This window comes from Cherax quadricarinatus, chromosome 39, assembly GCF_038502225.1.
Source record: "Cherax quadricarinatus isolate ZL_2023a chromosome 39, ASM3850222v1, whole genome shotgun sequence".
Taxonomy (NCBI): domain Eukaryota; kingdom Metazoa; phylum Arthropoda; class Malacostraca; order Decapoda; family Parastacidae; genus Cherax; species Cherax quadricarinatus.
In genome coordinates this window covers 31,947,088-31,966,653 of record NC_091330.1, presented here as the reverse complement: position 1 = coordinate 31,966,653, position 19,566 = coordinate 31,947,088, and the positions used below count along the sequence as shown (strand labels likewise).

Below are 19,566 nucleotides of genomic sequence, written 5' to 3'. Positions count from 1 at the left end.
TAATACACAGAGACTGACTAGTGAATAATGCAGAGGGCTGGTAAAAGCTTGCTTGGGATAGCTGGCTTGGGGTAGGTCGGCCTACTGACCACACAAAATTTCCGTCGTCGGCTGCGAGAATTTATCTCTGTGCATCCGAGTAATTATCAATTTTATGCCCACACCGCTGTCACCAATTTGTCGTGGGGGTTCGAAAGGAGATATGATAGTTGAAGATAAACACACTTGTGGATGGTAACACTATATATTGTCAGACTGTGGTAAGGGAAGGCCCAGCCTGCCTTGTTGCCTGTTGTAGGTCTATCCGACGTAGCGCATCCCACTCACTCATGCCGCATCCCGTGACGTCATACAGTCACTAGGCCTAGTAGGGATCGTCTATATAAAACACATAGATACTCAGATAAGCTATACAACACTTGTAAGGGAGATCAGCAATTATGCTGACATACGAGGGAAGAACCAGATGGCTGGTAAGCTGAGTCATCAGTGATAGTAAATATTAAGGTGGGACGATACCAAAATTTTGGCCAATACTATATATATATATATATATATATATATATATATATATATATATATATATATATATATATATATATATATATATATATATATATATATATATATATATATATAATTATGAATATGTTGAGTATATTTGGAAATAATTATTTCATAATGGTAATAAATAACGAAGGTTAAATATTAAACAACTTAATTTGAGAAGATAATGTTATTACTTATTACTTGGAATATGTTAGTTACTGGTTGTCAAAGGCTCTTGTCTAGTGTGTACTCACCTATTTGTGGTTGCTCTTGGCCTTGCCTCGTCGCTGATTGCTACTAGTCCCTCTATCTCCCTGCTCCACGAGCTTTATCATACCTCTTCTTAAAATTATGTATGATTCCTGCCTCCACTACATCACTCTCCAGACTATTCCATTTTCTGACAACTCTGTGACTTAAGTAGTAGCTCCTAACATCCCTGTGACTCATCTGAGCCCTTCTGTCCTTCAGTGTCGTTACATCGATTTCCCTTAACTTCTTCTCGTTGGACATTACCCATAGCTCCAGGACTAGGCTTGTTGCAAACCTTTACACTTTATCTAATTTCTGGACGTGCTTGACCAGGTGTAAATTCCATACTGGTGCTTCATGCACCATAATGGGACTGACGTACATGGTGTACAGTGTCTTGAACGATTCCTTACTGAGGTGCCGAAACGCTTTTCTTAGGCTTGTCAGGCGCTAATATAGTTCAGGAATTATTTGGCTGTTTGCACCTCAGGAGATGTGCTCGGTGTTATACTCACCCCAATATCCTCATCCTTGACTGAGGTTTGCATTCTTTGGCTCCATAGTTTGTACCCAGGCAGCTGTCTTCTTTGCCCTTCTCCATTCTTCATAATTCTGCCAGTTCCTGGACCAGGCTTGCAGTGTATTCAGATCCGTTTGTAGTCCTGCCTGATCCTCGTCCGACTGAATTCTCCTCATTCACCTCAAATCGTCTGCAGAAAGGGACACCTTTGAATCTATCCCTTGAGTCATGTGATTCAAATATACCAGAAACAGCACCCGACTGACTCCTGTGGAACCCCACTCATCACATACGTCCACTCTGTATCCACTCGACCACAAATTCTCCTGTGGTCCAGTGGATAAATGGATATGTACTGTATCCTTTTCTCACAGGGCTGGGTACTGTGACGCAGGATAGAATCATGGCTAGCTGCAGTTCTGTTAATGATTATATGTACATGTACTCACCTATTTGTACTCGCCTATTTGTGGTTGCAGGGGTCGAGTCATAGCTCCTGGCCCCACCTCTTTGCTGATTGCTACTAGGTCATCTCTCTCCCTGCCCCATGAGCTTTATCATACCTCGCCTTAAAACTATGTATGGTTCCCGCCTCCACTACGTCACTTTCTAGGCAATTCCACGACCTGACTACTCTATGACTGAAGAAATACTTCCTAACATCCCTTTGATTCATCTGAGTCTTCAACTTCCAATTGTGACCTCTAGTGTCTGTGTCCCATCTCTGGAACATCCCGTCTTTGCCCACCTTGTCTATTCCGTGCAGTATTTTATATGTCGTTATCATGTCTACCCTGACCCTCCTGTCCTCCAGTGTCGTCAGGCCGATTTCCCTCAACCTTTCTTCGTAGGACAATCCCCGTAGCTCTGGGACTAGTCTTGTTGCAAACCTTTGTACTTTCTCTAATTTCTTGACGTGCTTGACTAGGTGTGGATTCCAATCTGGTGCTGCATACTCCAGTATGGGCCTGACGTAAATGGTATACAGAGTCTTGAACGAATCCTTACTGAGGTATCGGAACGCTATCCGTAGGTTTGCCAGGCGCCCGTATGCTGCAGCAGTTATCTGATTGATGTGCGCCTCAGGAGATATGCTCTGTGCTATACTCACCCCCAGATCTTTTTCCTTGAGTGAGGTTTGCAGTCTTTGGCCATCTAAACTATATTGTGTCTGTGGTCTTCTTTGCCCTTCCCCAATCTTCATGACTTTGCATTTGGCAGGGTTAAACTCAAGGAGCCAATTGCTGGACCAGGCTTGTAGCCTGTCCAGGTCTCTATGTAGTCCTGCCTGATCCTCATCCGATTTGATTCTTCTCATTAACTTCACATCATCTGCGAACAGGGACACTTCAGTCTTTCCCTTCCACCATGTCATTCACATATTTCAAAAATAGCGCTGGTCCTAGGACCGACCTCTACCTCGCTCGTCACAGGAGCCCACTGTGATACCTCATCACGTACCTTGACCCGTTGTTGCCTCCCTGTCAGGTATTCTCTGATCCATTGCAGTGCCCTTCCTGTTATACGTGCCTGATCCTCCAGCTTCTGCACTAATCTCCTGTGAGGAACTGTGTCGAAGGCCTTCCTGCAGTCCAGGAAAATGCAATCAACCCACCCCTCTCTTTCGTTTCTTACTTCTGTTACCTTGTCATAAAACTCCAGAAGGTTTGTGACACAGGATTTGCCTTCCATGAATCCGTGCTGGTTGTTGTTTATAATCGTGTTTTGCTCCATGTGCTCCACCACTCTCCTCCTGATAATCTTCATGACTTTGCATATTATACACGTCATAGACACTGGTCTGTAGTTTAGTGCCTCGTTTCTATCTGCTTTCTTAAAAATGGGGACTACATTTGCTGTCTTCCTTGCATCAGGTAGTTACCCAGTTTCAAGGGATGTATTGAAGATTGTGGTTAGTGGCACACACAGCAGCCCTGCTCCTTCTCTAAGGACCCAAGGGGAAATGATGTCTGAACCCCTCGCCTTTGAGGTATCGAGGTCACTTAGCAGCTTCTGCACCTCCTCCTCTGTTGTTTGTATGTCATCCAGCACCTGTTGGTATGTTCTCAATTGGTGTTCCCCTCTGTGCTGTCTTCTCGGAGCCATTCCTGTCTCTACTGTAAACACTTCCTTAAATCTCAGCCTGATCACCTGGTCTTTGACTGTTTTCCTCCTGATGTGGCTGTACAGCAGCTTCGGGTCTGACTTGACTTTTGATGCTATGTTATTTTCGTACTGTTGCTGAGCCTCCCTCCTTACCTGTGCATACTCGTTCCTGGCTCTCTGACTAATCTCCTTATTTTCCTGTGTTCTTTGCCTTCTGTACTTTTTCCATGCTCTATTGCACTTGGTTTTTTCTTCCTTACACCGTCGGGTAAACCAGGGGTTCGTTCTGGTCTTCCCATTATTTCTGTTGCCCTTGGGAACAAATCTTTCCTCTGCCTCCTTATATTTTGTTGTTACGTATTCCATCATTTCATTTACCGACTTTCCTACCAGTTCTCTGTCCCACTGAACCACTTGCAGGAAGTTCCTCAAACCTATGTAGTCCCCCCGTTTATAGTCTGGCTTTTCCCATTCTTCTTCTGTTACCCTCTCCATTTGTAGCTCTATGTATTCAAAGCACAGAACCACGTGGTCACTAGCTCCTAGGGGTCTCTCGTGATGTCCTCAATGTTTAAACTGCTCAGGGTGAACACAAGGTCAAGTCTTGCTGGTTCATCCTCCCCTCTCTCTCTGGTAGTATCCTTAACATGTTGAGGCATGAGGTTTTCCAGTACCACATCCATCATCTTGGCTCTCCATGTATCGGGACCCCCGTGTGGTTCCAGGTTTTCCCAGTTGATCTCCCTGTGATTGAAATCGCACATAACCAGTAACTTTGCCCTGCTCGAGTGAGCTCTTCTTGCTACCTCAGCATATGTGTCCACCATTGTTCTGTTACTCTCTTCATATCCCTCTCTTGGCCTTCTGCAGTTCTGTGGTGGATTATACATCACTGCAATGACTATCTTGTGTTCCCCAGACTGAACGTTATCTACTATGTATTCTCTTCCTCCAATCTCGTCCATGCCTCCCATTTCCTCAAATTTACATCAGTGTTTTACGAGCAGTGCAACCCCTCCTCCCCCTCTGCTCCTGTCTTTCCTCAGGATCTGATATCCTGGTGGGAAGATTGCATCTGTTATTGTCTCAGTGAGTTTCGTTTCTGTGACTGCTATGATGTCTGGGAACTTCTCATTAATTCTTTCATGCCACTCCTCATATTTGTTCGTTATTCCATCCACATTTGTGTACCAAACCTTCAACTTCAGTTCCAAAACTGTGGTGCTGGCACGATATTGTGTTGGGGAAAGCAGGAGCCCTGGCAGGGGCCTATGGGGGTTGTGGTAGGGGTAGAGTTCCCTTAGGGGGTTGCTGTAGGGTTGGGGTTTGTGGTGTGGGGGTGGGGATAGAGGGATCAGTGTGTGATTGTTGGCTTAGATTGGTCAGTTGTCTTGGGGTTGCCGTGGTTGGAGTCCTTCTGCGGGTGTTTCTGGGGGGGGGGAGGACGTGTTTGCCCTTCTAACTGTGTCTGGGTTATTCTGCTTCTCTTTGTCTCTTCTTCCCAATCCTCCTTTCATTTTTGCACTCTCTCAGTATCCTACTTTCCTCTTGCGTTCTGTCTCGGTCGAGGTACACACTCTGGAATTCTGGTTTGTCTCTCAGCCGTGCTTTCTCCTGCAGGATCATGGTTCGAGTTGATTCTGCCTTGAAAATTACTTTGAGAGGCCGCTTCCTTCTCGTTGCAAACCACCCAATTCTCAGAAAATTTGCCACCTGGGTCATGTCACCCTCGCCTATTGCCTTCATGATACCTTCAGTCGCTTTTATCTCCTCCTGTTTTCTTTCCTCGTAGGTTTCCCCGTCTGCTTCCTGGAGCCCATAGACAAAAACTGATCTCCCCCTTTCTTCCTCCCACTGTCTCCCCCATTGCATCCTCTGAGGTGTTTTAGTTCCTTCCCATGGAGTGTTCCTTCCTTCAATTCCTTCCCTAGCCGAGGCCCCATTGCTCATTGGTCTGTCTTTCCTGCTCAGCTGTTCCTGGCCCCTGCAGGAGTCTGGTAGAGCCCTTGCATATATCCTAGCTCCTTCAATGTCTCTCGACCTCTCACTTGTTCCTAGTGTGCTCCTCGTCATTACCTTGACCCCCTGTGGGTCTGACCAGCCCTTTGCATACAGTAAAGCTTCCTTGCTCCCTCCAGTCCCCATGTCTTTGTCTGATGTAGAAGTTCCTGATGTTATGTCAATACTGTTATTTCTTTCTTTAGGCTGTTTCATATTCTTCAGTTCCTCTTGTAAACGCTGTATCTTGTCTTCTGCTACTGTGGCATGTTGTTCTCACCTTCTCTCTGCAGCTACCATCTCCTCCATCCTCCTTCCAAGCTCTTCTAGCTTCCTTCCCCAGTCTTCCTCCCTTTTTTAGAGCTCTGCCTCATAATCATCCTTCCCAGCTCTCGGCCTTATTTTTGGCCCCATTGTACTACAGAACGAAGTTTCTGCGAGGATGGGTGTTGCAGGTAATGTGAGAGGTAGGGAGGTAGGGCAGGGGGGAGAAGGATATGGGGTGGAAAGGGGGGGGGCAGCATCTAGGAGAGTTTTAGGAATAAATAACAAAAAGGCACAATACCGTGACTGGAACGATACACAAATAACCCGCACATAAAAGAGAGAAGCTTGCGACGACGTTTCGGTCCGACTTGGACCATTGACAAAGTCAATGGTATAGGGAGTATAGGGTATAGAGTATAGGGAGGGAGGAGAGAGGGGGGCGAAGACTGGGAAGAAGGAAAGTGGATGGAAGATGGGGATGAGTGTGTATGGTCGTGCCGAATAGGTAAAATGGTCAATTGGCAAGAACTCGTTCAAAATTGAACGATTCAGCTCGAGCAGACAACAAGGTTGGCTACTGTTTTGATGCAGATACATTTGTGCTCAGTATGAATTGAGGCAACAAGACGGAGAGCCACTGTAATATGAATGGTATACTTGCCAAGAACCAGTTGCAAAGATGTCAACTGCTAGAAAAAAAAAATATCGTGAGTGATTTGCACTCACTGGTAGAAATGTGAGCTGTTATGAAAGCTTGCACCTGCTGGCATAGCTGCAGTATTCTTTTCAATGAGTGGGATGTCCCAGCGGGATTGTTTGAGTTTCAGGAGAGCTCGTGGTCTGTGCTAGCAGGGTGTCCCACATGGTAGTGTATCTGGTGTAACTGGGGTCCCCAGCTCCTACCCATATGTTCAGCTAGAGTTTCTTTCATCTCGTTGGATCAGTAGAAAGAAAATGAGCTGGCAGGATAATCTGAGAGGCTGTATGTATGAGCTGGCAGGATAATCTGAGAGGCTGTATGTATGAGCTGGCAGGATAATCTGAGAGGCTGTATGTATGAGCTGGCAGGATAATCTGAGAGGCTGTATGTATGAGCTGGCAGGATAATCTGAGAGGCTGTATGTGTGAGCTGGCAGGATAATCTGAGAGGCTGTATGTATGAGCTGGCAGGATAATCTGAGAGGCTGTATGTATGAGCTGGCAGGATAATCTGAGAGGCTGTATGTATGAGCTGGCAGGATAATCTGAGAGGCTGTATGTATGAGCTGGCAGGATAATCTGAGAGGCTGTATGTATGAGCTGGCAGGATAATCTGAGAGGCTGTATGTATGAGCTGGCAGGATAATCTGAGAGGCTGTATGTATGAGCTGGCAGGATAATCTGAGAGGCTGTATGTATGAGCTGGCAGGATAATCTGAGAGGCTGTATGAATGAGCTGGCAGGATAATCTGAGAGGCTGTATGTATGAGCTGGCAGGATAATCTGAGAGGCTGTATGTATGAGCTGGCAGGATAATCTGAGAGGCTGTATGTATGAGCTGGCAGGATAATCTGAGAGGCTGTATGTATGAGCTGGCAGGATAATCTGAGATGCTGTATGTATGAGCTGGCAGGATAATCTGAGAGGCTGTATGTATGAGCTGGCAGGATAATCTGAGAGGCTGTATGTATGAGCTGGCAGGATGATCTGAGAGGCTGTATGTATGAGCTGGCAGGATAATCTGAGAGGCTGTATGTATGAGCTGGCAGGATAATCTGAGAGGCTGTATGTATGAGCTGGCAGGATGATCTGAGAGGCTGTATGTATGAGCTGGCAGGATAATCTGAGAGGCTGTATGTATGAGCTGGCAGGATAATCTGAGAGGCTGTATGTATGAGCTGGCAGGATAATCTGAGAGGCTGTATGTATGGCCACTCCACCTAACTTGACGGTGATTCGTTCAGGAAAATGTTCAGGATTTTCCTAGCATGGAGTTTAAGAGCGAGTCGTACTGTGCCATAATTTAGAGCATCGAAAAATAACTTATGAAGTATAGGCATCTGGTGAGGAGACAGAAGTCATCCCGAGCAGAAGTCATCCCGAGCAGAAGTCATCCCGAGCAGAAGTCATCCCGAGCAGAAGTCATCCCGAGCAGAAGCCATCCCGAGCAGAAGTCATCCCGAGCAGAAGTCATCCCGAGCAGAAGTCATCCCGAGCAGAAGTCATCCCGAGCAGAAGTCATCCCGAGCAGAAGTCATCCCGAGCAGAAGCCATCCCGAGCAGAAGCCATCCCGAGCAGAAGTCATCCCGAGCAGAAGTCATCCCGAGCAGAAGTCATCCCGAGCAGAAGTCATCCCGAGCAGAAGTCATCCCGAGCAGAAGTCATCCCGAGCAGAAGTCATCACGAGCAGAAGTCATCCCGAGCAGAAGTCATCCCGAGCAGAAGTCATCCCGAGCAGAAGTCATCCCGAGCAGAAGGCATCATGATCATCACTGTCAATAATTTTCCATACCTATGAGATCAGACATTTTTTTTCACCCACAATCTGACGAGCAGCAGTAGACCCAAGTGGGGCAGCAAGAGGAGTGGTGTCTGTGGGAGCAGCAACTTGGTCACCTTGCAAGGCAGCTGTGAGTCGTTCAATGGTGTGCTTGTTAAAGAACACCAGTTTATATTTCGGGAGGCTTAGACAGTGGTCTGCATTCTCTCCTTACTCTTTAATAATTCTCAGGTCTTTTAGGAGAGGTTGTGTGGTACTTCTAGTGTTTAGTCATCCAAGAACGATACCAAAATTTTTACCTATACTGATATTAAATTTTAGACAGATTCCATCAAAATTATCCAATACTCACTGATACTTTGGCACGTTCCTATATATAAATAAAAAGAACTCGTAACAAACACATTTATAATGTACATTTTACATCTTTTCTTACTGGAAAATTTACTCATTTAAAGGGCTCACAAAAGTTTATTTTTATTCCCCAGAGGACAAGCTGTGTTCCATCGGTACTTCTTGAGAGTATTTGTGAGCAACCTTATTAGTCTGCTGTGTCTGCTGACAGTCGATGGCATTCTGAAAGTGCTTATGTACACAGGACTCTCCGCGACCCCTTCAGCATCTTTCAAGAGGTACCTGGGTACCTTGAACCATGTTAGACGATGGTATTCTGGAGATATTTTTGACCAGAACTCGAGGTTAGTGGAAATATGATGGACTGTTTAACTCTTGCATATAAAAGATCCTGACATGTTTATTTGCTACCTTGTTGTTAGGTAAGACACATATGCAACAGTTAGGTATCTTTATTTCGAAACGTTTCGCCTACACAGTAGGCTTCTTCAGTCGAGTACAGAAAGGTTGATAGAAGCAGAAGATACTTGAAGACGATGTAATCAGTCCATCACCCTTAAAGTTTTGAGGTGGTCAGTCCCTCAGTCTGGAGAAGAGCATTGTTCCGTTGTCTGAAACAATATGAAGTTGAAGTGCAAAGCAAACAAGCAAAGCAAACAAGTTCAGGTAAGATCCCAATGGGATGAGCGGGGAAGATGGGACAGATGAAGAATAGCTCTGGAGAGGAGTGTTCTTAGTCAGAGAAATAGAGCCAGGGCTTACCCAGCAGCTAAGGCGATCGTGGGGCAGACTTGAGAACAGGAATAGCAGGGACTTGTGGTAGTTGAAGTCTTGAATCTTGAGTAGCTGGCAGCAGGCTAGGTCACATCAGAGGGTAGAACACATATGGGAGTTATAGGAGTAACTGAGGAGGCAGGTTAGCAATGGAGCCATTTTCGAACTTTTTGAAGCTGCTTCTAGATAGGTGGTATAGTTTAGCCTTGTTACTGAAGGTGAAACGTAGAGGCTTGATGAACTCAAGAACTTGGGTGAGTGAGAAGTGAAGCGGTGATTCACATGCATACTTTACTGTTCCAGCACCGAGGCTTTTGTAGAGTTCAGTACAGGTCATGGTGTCAGTATTTGAAGGAGAAGTGTAAAAGGTAAGGTTTTCCCATGAGGGTTTACTGGAGTCGTCGTTATCTTCCTCTTCTGGAGTGGATTCATTGGGAGAATCTACAATGGTGGTAGCCGGTGACTGAGGGTCGACAGGAGCAGCTGTAAGGTGTAATGGTTGTGTAACAGCAGGCTGGGAGAGGTGGGAGACGGTGGCTGAGGCAACATGATCAACGTTGTCAGCGGTGGAAGTGGTTATAGAAGTTACAGGAGCAGTTGCTTGGGCAGGAGACAGGTCTGTAGGTGCAGTAAAGTTCAGGACGTTGGGAAGGATCTTGAGTATGTCTGCTGAAGGTGTGGAGTCCGGAAAATTGAAGGCAGGCATGTTGTTCAGACGGAATAGTTCGTTAATAGTGGTGTTGAAAGTGCCGGGGTTTGCTGCGTTTGCAAGGTGTGCATACACCATGCAGTACAGCACCTTTGAGGAATCTCCGTCTGGGAGTGGAGAGAGGGAGTTGCTGGGCGATGGTGCCTGTAGATTAGCGTGTAGAGTCTTGGTGGTGTCGGTTTGTGGTTTGGTTATTGCAGCGTGTGTCGGTGAATTGGAGGTGTTCTTCAGAACTTTAGTTTTCTTCAGTATGATTTCTTTCCTGATTGGGCACTTAGCTGCAAGGGTATGATGATTACCCTTGCAGTTTAGACAAGTTGGTGCTGTAGTAATGGTGCAGGATCTGAAATCGTGTCCATCATTCCCACATTTTGAACAAAACTTCTTATTCTTGATGGGGCAGTCCTTGGTGGTGTGTTTATAGGAGTAGCAGGTCCAGCAGTGGGAGATGTATGTGAAACGTTCTTGTTCTATATGACTAGCGTGGATGTGGTAAAATGAGATGGCCAGACCGTCAGAGAGAGCTTGGGCAGCCATGGAGATGTCTGAAAATGTAATCTTTAGCATAGATGAGGCGTTAGGGATCTTGTAGATGCTGTCTACCGAGGCCCAGGTGTTTTGTTCCTCAATAGATGTCTTCAGTGCTTCAGTAGAGAGAGAGGTGACCATATTGTCCAGTCTTTTCACAAAGACCGAACGTTTCGACTTCAAGAATGGAGACGGGGATAGAGTGAATTGTTGTGTTTGTAGGGTCCTGATTGAAGAGTCGTCCATAAGTTTTGATGCTTCCGTGTCGTCTGTGCAGACGACAATGAAGGAGTCCTTCAGAGAGTGGATTGCCGTAAATTTGACCTGCAGGCGGGTCTTAACGACAGTAGCTAAAGCTAACTTCGAGGAGTCATTGCACCATTCACAGGCTTGATTTTCACACGATTCGACAGCATTGTGAAAAGGATGTGATGTTTGTAGAATATAAATTCTACAATCCGGCGGGGTCGAAGAGAGTCTTCTTGACTGTACTGACGATGTGTTCAGTCCATCAATGTTGAAGTGACAGAATGGGGCCTTTATATAGTGCCAGGAGGTGAGACGTAGGTTGATTTGGGAGGGCAGGTCCTTCTCAAACCCAGCCGTTCTCACTAGTATAGGTTGTCGAAGTGGTCTGTACCAAGATACCCTTGTGTTGCAGTGTCTGACAGAATGAACATTAAAATGGTATGAAATACCGACAGATTGTTAAGTAAGACACATATGCAACAGTTAGGTATCTTTATTTCGAAACGTTTCGCCTACACAGTAGGCTTCTTCAGTCGAGTACAGAAAGGTTGATAGAAGCAGAAGATACTTGAAGACGATGTAATCAGTCCATCACCCTTAAAGTTTTGAGGTGGTCAGTCCCTCAGTCTGGAGAAGAGCATTGTTCCGTTGTCTGAAACAATATGAAGTTGAAGTGACAGAATGGGGCCTTTATATAGTGCCAGGAGGTGAGACGTAGGTTGATTTGGGAGGGCAGGTTCTTCTCAAACCCAGCCGTTCTCACTAGTAGAGGTTGTCGAAGTGGTCTGTACCAAGATACCCTTCAACTTCATATTGTTTCAGACAACGGAACAATGCTCTTCTCCAGACTGAGGGACTGACCACCTCAAAACTTTAAGGGTGATGGACTGATTACATCGTCTTCAAGTATCTTCTGCTTCTATCAACCTTTCTGTACTCGACTGAAGAAGCCTACTGTGTAGGCGAAACGTTTCGAAATAAAGATACCTAACTGTTGCATATGTGTCTTACTTAACAATCTGTCGGTATTTCATACCATTTTAATGTTCATTCTGTCAGACACTGCAACACAAGGGTATCTTGGTACAGACCACTTCGACAACCTATACTAGTGAGAACGGCTGGGTTTGAGAAGGACCTGCCCTCCCAAATCAACCTACGTCTCACCTCCTGGCACTATATAAAGGCCCCATTCTGTCACTTCAACTCAGAACACTTCGACAGTGAGAAGCGATCAAGCGACTTAGCTCGAGTGGTGACGTGTGCTTACCTAACACATCGACGATCTCGCCTCTCTCGAAATTACCCCGTGTTGAGTAGTGCTTGCTGGACCTTCGTCTTCCTCTCCACCATCAGGATTGGTGCGTCGGTGGTTGCCGACCGAAGGGCAGGAAGCCTCTTGCTGCCTGAATTCTCTTCGCCTGTTGACTGCACGCCATACAGCCAGTCTCGCCACCACTCAGGATATACAGTGCTCCATCAAGCTACAGTTCACCTCCTCAGTGTCCTGCGCCAGGCAAGTACGTGTGTCTACTTACACGTACTTGCCTAGCTGAGTACTCTCACTTTTTGGCCGATTGTCACCTCCAATTACATCTTTTCGTAATTAGACGATGCCTTCGTTGCCTTCCACCTCCCACCCCCCTTCCACTCTCCCCCAACCTCCCACACCTGCCTCTGCTTCTACTAAATCCAATTCCTTCTCGCTAAACCTCAAATTTTCTAACCCTGATGCCACTATCTGTCCGGAAAATTTATTATATCAGATCACTGGTGCACCTCAACTTAAAGTCTTCAAAACCAACTCAGGCTTCAAACTCCTTCTTGACAAACATTCCTACGAAGCGTACACCTCAAGCGATTCCAGACAAAAACTTCTCAACGCAGGCTTCACCATTATTTGGACTCCTGAGCACCGTGCCAAAAGCACAGTCATTGCTAAACACGTAGACTACTCTCTCCTGACAGCCTATGACACAGACAAAGAAGACTTAATAAAAGATATCAGTACTAAGAACAAAGTCTCTGTTGACGATATTTACAGACCAGAAAACTCTACCATTCTCAAAATACGCTGTTCTACTCCTGCTGACGCCTCTACACTCTTCAGTCAAGGAATCTTTGCCAAGACCATCCGCATTCCTCCAAACGCTCTCTTCACTCCGAACTTCCACCCAATCACACAATGTCTTAAATGCTACAAATTCGGCCACGACAAAAACACATGCACATCTACACAAGTCTGCTCCAGATGTTCAGCAACTGGCCACTTCTGGAATACTTGCAACCTCCCCCTTAAATGTTCTAACTGCGGCGGGTCACACACTGCAGTTGCAAATTCCTGCTCTTCTAGAAAGCACATTCTCTCCTCCCTCAGAGCAAACCAACCTCCCTCCCTACCCAACCCCTTCCCTGCTCCTCCCTCCCCTTCCTTACCTCCCTCCCCTTCCACACCTCCCTCCCCTACCCCCAATGCCTGGGCCTCCCCACGCACTTGGTCTACCTCTTCTACTCTACACACATCAAACACCAACACACAGACTACAAGCACTTCTCCTTCTACACCCACACTAGACTACAAAACTAACTGTCAACTTGCCACTGCTGCCCACTCTGCGATGGTAATCTCGCAAGCCTACCAATCAGACTACTCACATGTCCTTAACCTAATCTTGTCTGCTAACAATCTTCCCTCTTTAATTATCCCTCCTTCCTGCTTCCCTTCCAAGCCTCCTACAACCTCTCCCTCCTTCCTCTCTCCCACCCCCCAACTTCCTACTCCCACCAGCTCTCCTCCTCCACTACCTCTCTTCACTACTTCTACACCTCCCACCAACACCCCTACTGCTACTGCTACGACCACCCCTCCCCCCACTTCCTTACCCACTTCATCCCCTTCCAAAGCTTCCACTTCCTCACTGCTTACCAAAACTTCCACTTCCTCTGCATCCACCTTCGCCCACTCCACCACAACCAAAACCTCATCCAGGTCCAACTCCACCTCCTCCAGACAAAATCCACTCAAACCTAAACCTACCCCAACTTCTAACGGACAGACCAAAGAACATAAAAACAGATCCATCTCTTCCTCCCCCTCCAGGAAACGGGTCCGTAGCACCTACAAACACACATCCACTGATGGCACCACTATCACGGGCTTTAATCCAAACTCCTCCCCCGACATTAACTTTGCTAAGACGAAACCATTAAATCACGTTTAAGGCGATTCAGTTCAACGTACGTTCTTACTTTACAATTAGACACCTACTGGCCGAGCTCCTTGAAGCAGAGAGGCCAGATATTGTTTTGCTAAACAGTACCTGCCTCAAAGCCCCTCAATGTATCCGCCATTATGGTTATACTGCACTACAGTCCCCCTATGATCCCCACGATGGGGTTGCCATCCTTGTCAATTCCAACATAAAACATGAATTTCTCCCAATCCCTTTTATTCACCAACACTGTCTTGCGGTCAGAATACACACCCACCTTGGCCCCTTCATCTTTTTCACCACCTATGCTCGCCCAAACACTACTCTCAACATACACGACCTCTCCTTAGTCTTCAACTACACCAACACACCAACTTATCTACTAGCTGACATGAATGCCAAACACACTGCCTTTCATCACACCAGTAACAACCAACTTGGTCACCAATTACTCAACTTCACAAACCATAAACACCTAATTCATCTTGGCCCAGACTTCAATACCTTCTTCAACCACACGGGCCAAGGCAAACCAGACATCATTCTGGCAAACCGAGCCAGCTCTCTATTTCAACATTACATCTCACCTGGCCCTATTACAGGCTCTGATCACATCCCAGTCATCTTACACATCTCCTCCAACCCTATCCTCATTCCAACCACACCTTCATTCTCCTACAAGAACGCTGACTGGGATGCTTTCAAACAACACATAGACAATATTAACCTCACCTATGACTACAACAACAAACCTATCTCTGACATCGATACTCAACTTGATCTCATCCAGGACACCATTACACAAGCAGCCAACATCGCAATACCAAAGAAAACTCACACCATTCGTTATTCCTTCAAACCGTCACTCAGAACAAGAAGACTAATTATCTGCTACCACAACCGCTTCCTCTACAACACACATAGATTTAATCAAGTCCGATTAGATCTCACTTACCTTAGAAACAACATTTTACACAGCCTAGACCAAGACCACAACAATCACTGGTCACGACTAATACAACAAGCGGACAGGCAGCGTGTTAAAAACACTAAAGCCTTCTGGAACTTTATCAAAAAAATCAGAGGCACTACTCCCACCAACAAATTCAAACACATCACCCACAACAACACACACATCTCAGACCCACAGGCTGCTACCAACATCTTCAAACACATCTGGGAGAACATCTTCCACGCTCACCCACCTCACCCTAACGTTATTCAACACATTCAGAACATAGAACACTGGAACACTGCACACACACAAGAAACAACACCAGACAGCCACATACATCTAGACACTCTTACCTCCTCCCAAGAACTCGACACTCCTTTCACCAACACAGACATTAAAACTCTCCTCAGACACCTTCCTCCAAAGGCTCCTGGTGCCTCTGGCCTAAACCATATTATCCTGAAACACCTTCCTGACTCTATCATTACTGCCTACACAAACCTCCTCAATGCCTCCCTTGCCTCTGGATACTTCCCTTCCCTCTTCAAAGCTGCTACTGCTATCCTCCTTCCTAAACCCAATAAAGACCACTCTGACCCTAGAAACTATCGCCCTATCAGCCTCCTCGAAACTTTAGGAAAACTCTTTGAAAAACTCATTAATCATCGCCTTCGCAGATACCTGGAACATAATTCTCTACTTTCAGATGGCCAGTTTGGCTTCAGAACACACAGATCCACACAGGATGCCATTAACATCATTCTCAACTACATCCACATAAACACAAAACAAAGAAACAGGACAGCCCTGGTTGCAAAAGACGTTGAAAAAGCTTTTGACACTGTGTGGCACGAGGGGCTCAAGTACAAACTCTGCACTAACTTCAACCTGCCTCTCAATACTCGTAAACTCCTCTGCAACTTCCTAGACGGCCGTACCATGAGAATCAAATTCCAAGGCTGTTACTCTGACTACTTCACACTAAATGCTGGAGTACCCCAGGGATCTGTCCTTTCCCCTACCCTCTACATTTTATACACTAACGACATTCCAACACCTATATACCACAACTCCATCACACTAGCCTATGCAGACGACATTACACAACTTATCACTCATGCCAATATAGATACACTCACACACAAAACACAAAATGAGGTTGACAGGATAGCCATCTGGGAACAAAAATGGAGGATCAAAACCAATGCAGCAAAATCCAGCATTACGTATTTTAACTACAGGAAACGTGATCCTCCATTACCTGTCGAACTCAGAACAGCTGACACCCGCACTTACTTCCCTATCACACAATCTGTCACTGTCCTTGGCGTTAATCTTGACTACCTTCTTCGTTTACACGGACACATTCACTCAAGGCATGCAATAGCTAGTAAGGCCCTTGCGGGCCTCTACAAGCTGAAACATGCCTCTCAACGCACCAAACTACACCTCTACAAATCCCTAATACGTCCTCTGATAACTTACTCTCCTCTAGCCCTCTCTCTTGCAGCAAAAACAAACTTACTTAAACTGCAGCGTGTCCAGAACAAGGCGCTGCGCTGGGTGCTTGATGTCAGATGGGAGGACTTCGCCACAAGCGAGTCTCTCCATGCCCAGTTAGACGTCCCTGCGCTGAATCTGTACTGGAAGAGGCTCAGTGACAGACAGATAGACAAACTTGAGACACGACATGACTACTGGACCTCTCTCCTTGACGAAGACATTCGCAGACCCACAAACCAACACAACCTTTTCTACTCCTTGCATGATCCTGCTCCTAACCTACTTACAAATAACCTTGGATCCGCTGACAGGTACCTTCTAAGACAGGTAGCATTCTCTGACCCACGTTCGCCTTAGCTTTTTTGGGTTAAGACATGACTCAGTTCTGCACTCCTCTCTAGCTCTAAAGGTCGGAAATAAATGGTATAAAATACCGACACAATGGCAATATAAACACAAATGCAGTATAATGTGATCCTTTATTGACTACGTTTCGCCCACACAGTGGGCTTTTTCAAGTCACAAACAGAACTACCTGGGGTGGAAGGAACGCGAGTATTTATAGTCCGGCTGAGGTCAGGTGAAGAATGCTGCATCTGATGATGTACCGAGTTGGGTTGTAGAGTCTAAAAACTTGGGTAGCTTGGAAAGGAGACTGGACAAGTTTGTGAGCAGACCTTCTACAGTGTTCTTATGTGGGATAGCGATGAAGAAGTTTCTTGGCAAGTGGTTCAGCTATGTTATAGAAGCCACTATTCTGGTTGAAGTTGTCGGATATAGAAATAAGTGATGATTCCAGGATTCTTCGGTATTGAGTGTTGTCTTCTGTGGCGATAAGTCTTGAGTTTCTGTAGTTTATCAAGTGGTTGTGTGAATTACGGTGTTGTACGCAGGCATTCCTTGTGTCGTCAGACCTGCTTGCGTATTGGTGTTCTGAAATACGTGTTTGGAGGTCCCTTGATGTTTCGCCCACGTATAACTTGTTGCAGTCATTACAAGGGATTATGTATACCCCTGCAGAGGATGGAGGCTTGTCCTGCCTACAACTGGTGATGTCCTTGATGGTCGTGGTTGTGGAGGTAGATACTTGGAATGATGTTTTGGCAAAGATGTTGGAAACATGTTTGGCAATGGAGTTGGTGGGAAGGACTATGTATCTCTTCTCGGCAGTGTCTTCTCTGGGTGTGTTGAAGATGTTTAGTGCTCGCCGTCTGCAGTCTCTGATGAAGTGACGAGGATAGTGGAGTTTGGAAAATACCTGTTCAATTATAGTGCATTCTTCCTCAAGGAACTCGTTGCTGCAGATTCTGAGTGCACGCAGGAAGAAGCCTATAATTACACCACGTGGTGTAATTATAGGCTTCTTCCTGCGTGCACTCAGAATCTGCAGCAACGAGTTCCTTGAGGAAGAATGCACTATAATTGAACAGGTATTTTCCAAACTCCACTATCCTCGTCACTTCATCAGAGACTGCAGACGGCGAGCACTAAACATCTTCAACACACCCAGAGAAGACACTGCCGAGAAGAGATACATAGTCCTTCCCACCAACTCCATTGCCAAACATGTTTCCAACATCTTTGCCAAAACATCATTCCAAGTATCTACCTCCACAACCACGACCATCAAGGACATCACCAGTTGTAGGCAGGACAAGCCTCCATCCTCTGCAGGGGTATACATAATCCCTTGTAATGACTGCAACAAGTTATACGTGGGCGAAACATCAAGGGACCTCCAAACACGTATTTCAGAACACCAATACGCAAGCAGGTCTGACGACACAAGGAATGCCTGCGTACAACACCGTAATTCACACAACCACTTGATAAACTACAGAAACTCAAGACTTATCGCCACAGAAGACAACACTCAATACCGAAGAATCCTGGAATCATCACTTATTTCTATATCCGACAACTTCAACCAGAATAGTGGCTTCTATAACATAGCTGAACCACTTGCCAAGAAACTTCTTCATCGCTATCCCACATAAGAACACTGTAGAAGGTCTGCTCACAAACTTGTCCAGTCTCCTTTCCAAGCTACCCAAGTTTTTAGACTCTACAACCCAACTCGGTACATCATCAGATGCAGCATTCTTCACCTGACCTCAGCCGGACTATAAACACTCGCGTTCCTTCCACCCCAGGTAGTTCTGTTTGTGACTTGAAAAAGCCCACTGTGTGGGCGAAACGTAGTCAATAAAGGATCACATTATACTGCATTTGTGTTTATATTGCCAGCTCTAAAGGTCGCAAGTCCCTTACTCCCAGCTCACCCCACCGGCGTCCCCAACAGAAGAACCGGAATTTCTCTTTTCAATATCTGTCCCACGATCGCCTTTGCTGCTGGGTTAAGCCCTGGCTCTATTTCTACGACTAAGAACACTCCTCTCCAGCACTATTCTTCGTCTGTCCCGTCTTCCCCGCTCATCCCATTTGGGATCTTACCTGAACTTTCGTTCGTTCGTTCGTTCACTTCAACTTCATATTGTTTCAGACAACGGAACAATGCTCTTCTCCAGACTGAGGGACTGACCACCTCAAAACTTTAAGGGTGATGGACTGATTACATCGTCTTCAAGTATCTTCTGCTTCTATCAACCTTTCTGTACTCGACTGAAGAAGCCTACTGTGTAGGCGAAACGTTTCGAAATAAAGATACCTAACTGTTGCATATGTGTCTTACTTAACAATCTGTCGGTATTTCATACCATTTTAATGTTCATTCTGTCAGACACTGCAACACAAGGGTATCTTGGTACAGACCACTTCGACAACCTATACTAGTGAGAACGGCTGGGTTTGAGAAGGACCTGCCCTCCCAAATCAACCTACGTCTCACCTCCTGGCACTATATAAAGGCCCCATTCTGTCACTTCAACTTCATATTGTTTCAGACAACGGAACAATGCTCTTCTCCAGACTGAGGGACTGACCACCTCAAAACTTTAAGGGTGATGGACTGATTACATCGTCTTCAAGTATCTTCTGCTTCTATCAACCTTTCTGTACTCGACTGAAGAAGCCTACTGTGTAGGCGAAACGTTTCGAAATAAAGATACCTAACTGTTGCATATGTGGCCCTTTTATGTATGTTGGGAGGC

At 45.8% G+C, this 19,566-nt stretch overlaps 1 protein-coding gene across 1 annotated transcript in view; it reads left to right on the top strand.

Annotated features, from left to right (window-relative positions):
• Window positions 1–8,314: 8,314 nt before the first annotated feature.
• LOC128696232 (uncharacterized) overlaps window positions 8,315–19,566 on the top strand; it is a 93,577-nt gene continuing 82,325 nt past the window's right edge. The window contains exons 1-2 of the mRNA XM_053787359.2: window positions 8,315–8,325; window positions 8,661–8,870. Of these exons, the coding sequence (XP_053643334.2) occupies window positions 8,315–8,325; window positions 8,661–8,870 (221 nt within the window). The remainder of the gene's footprint in view (window positions 8,326–8,660; window positions 8,871–19,566) is intronic.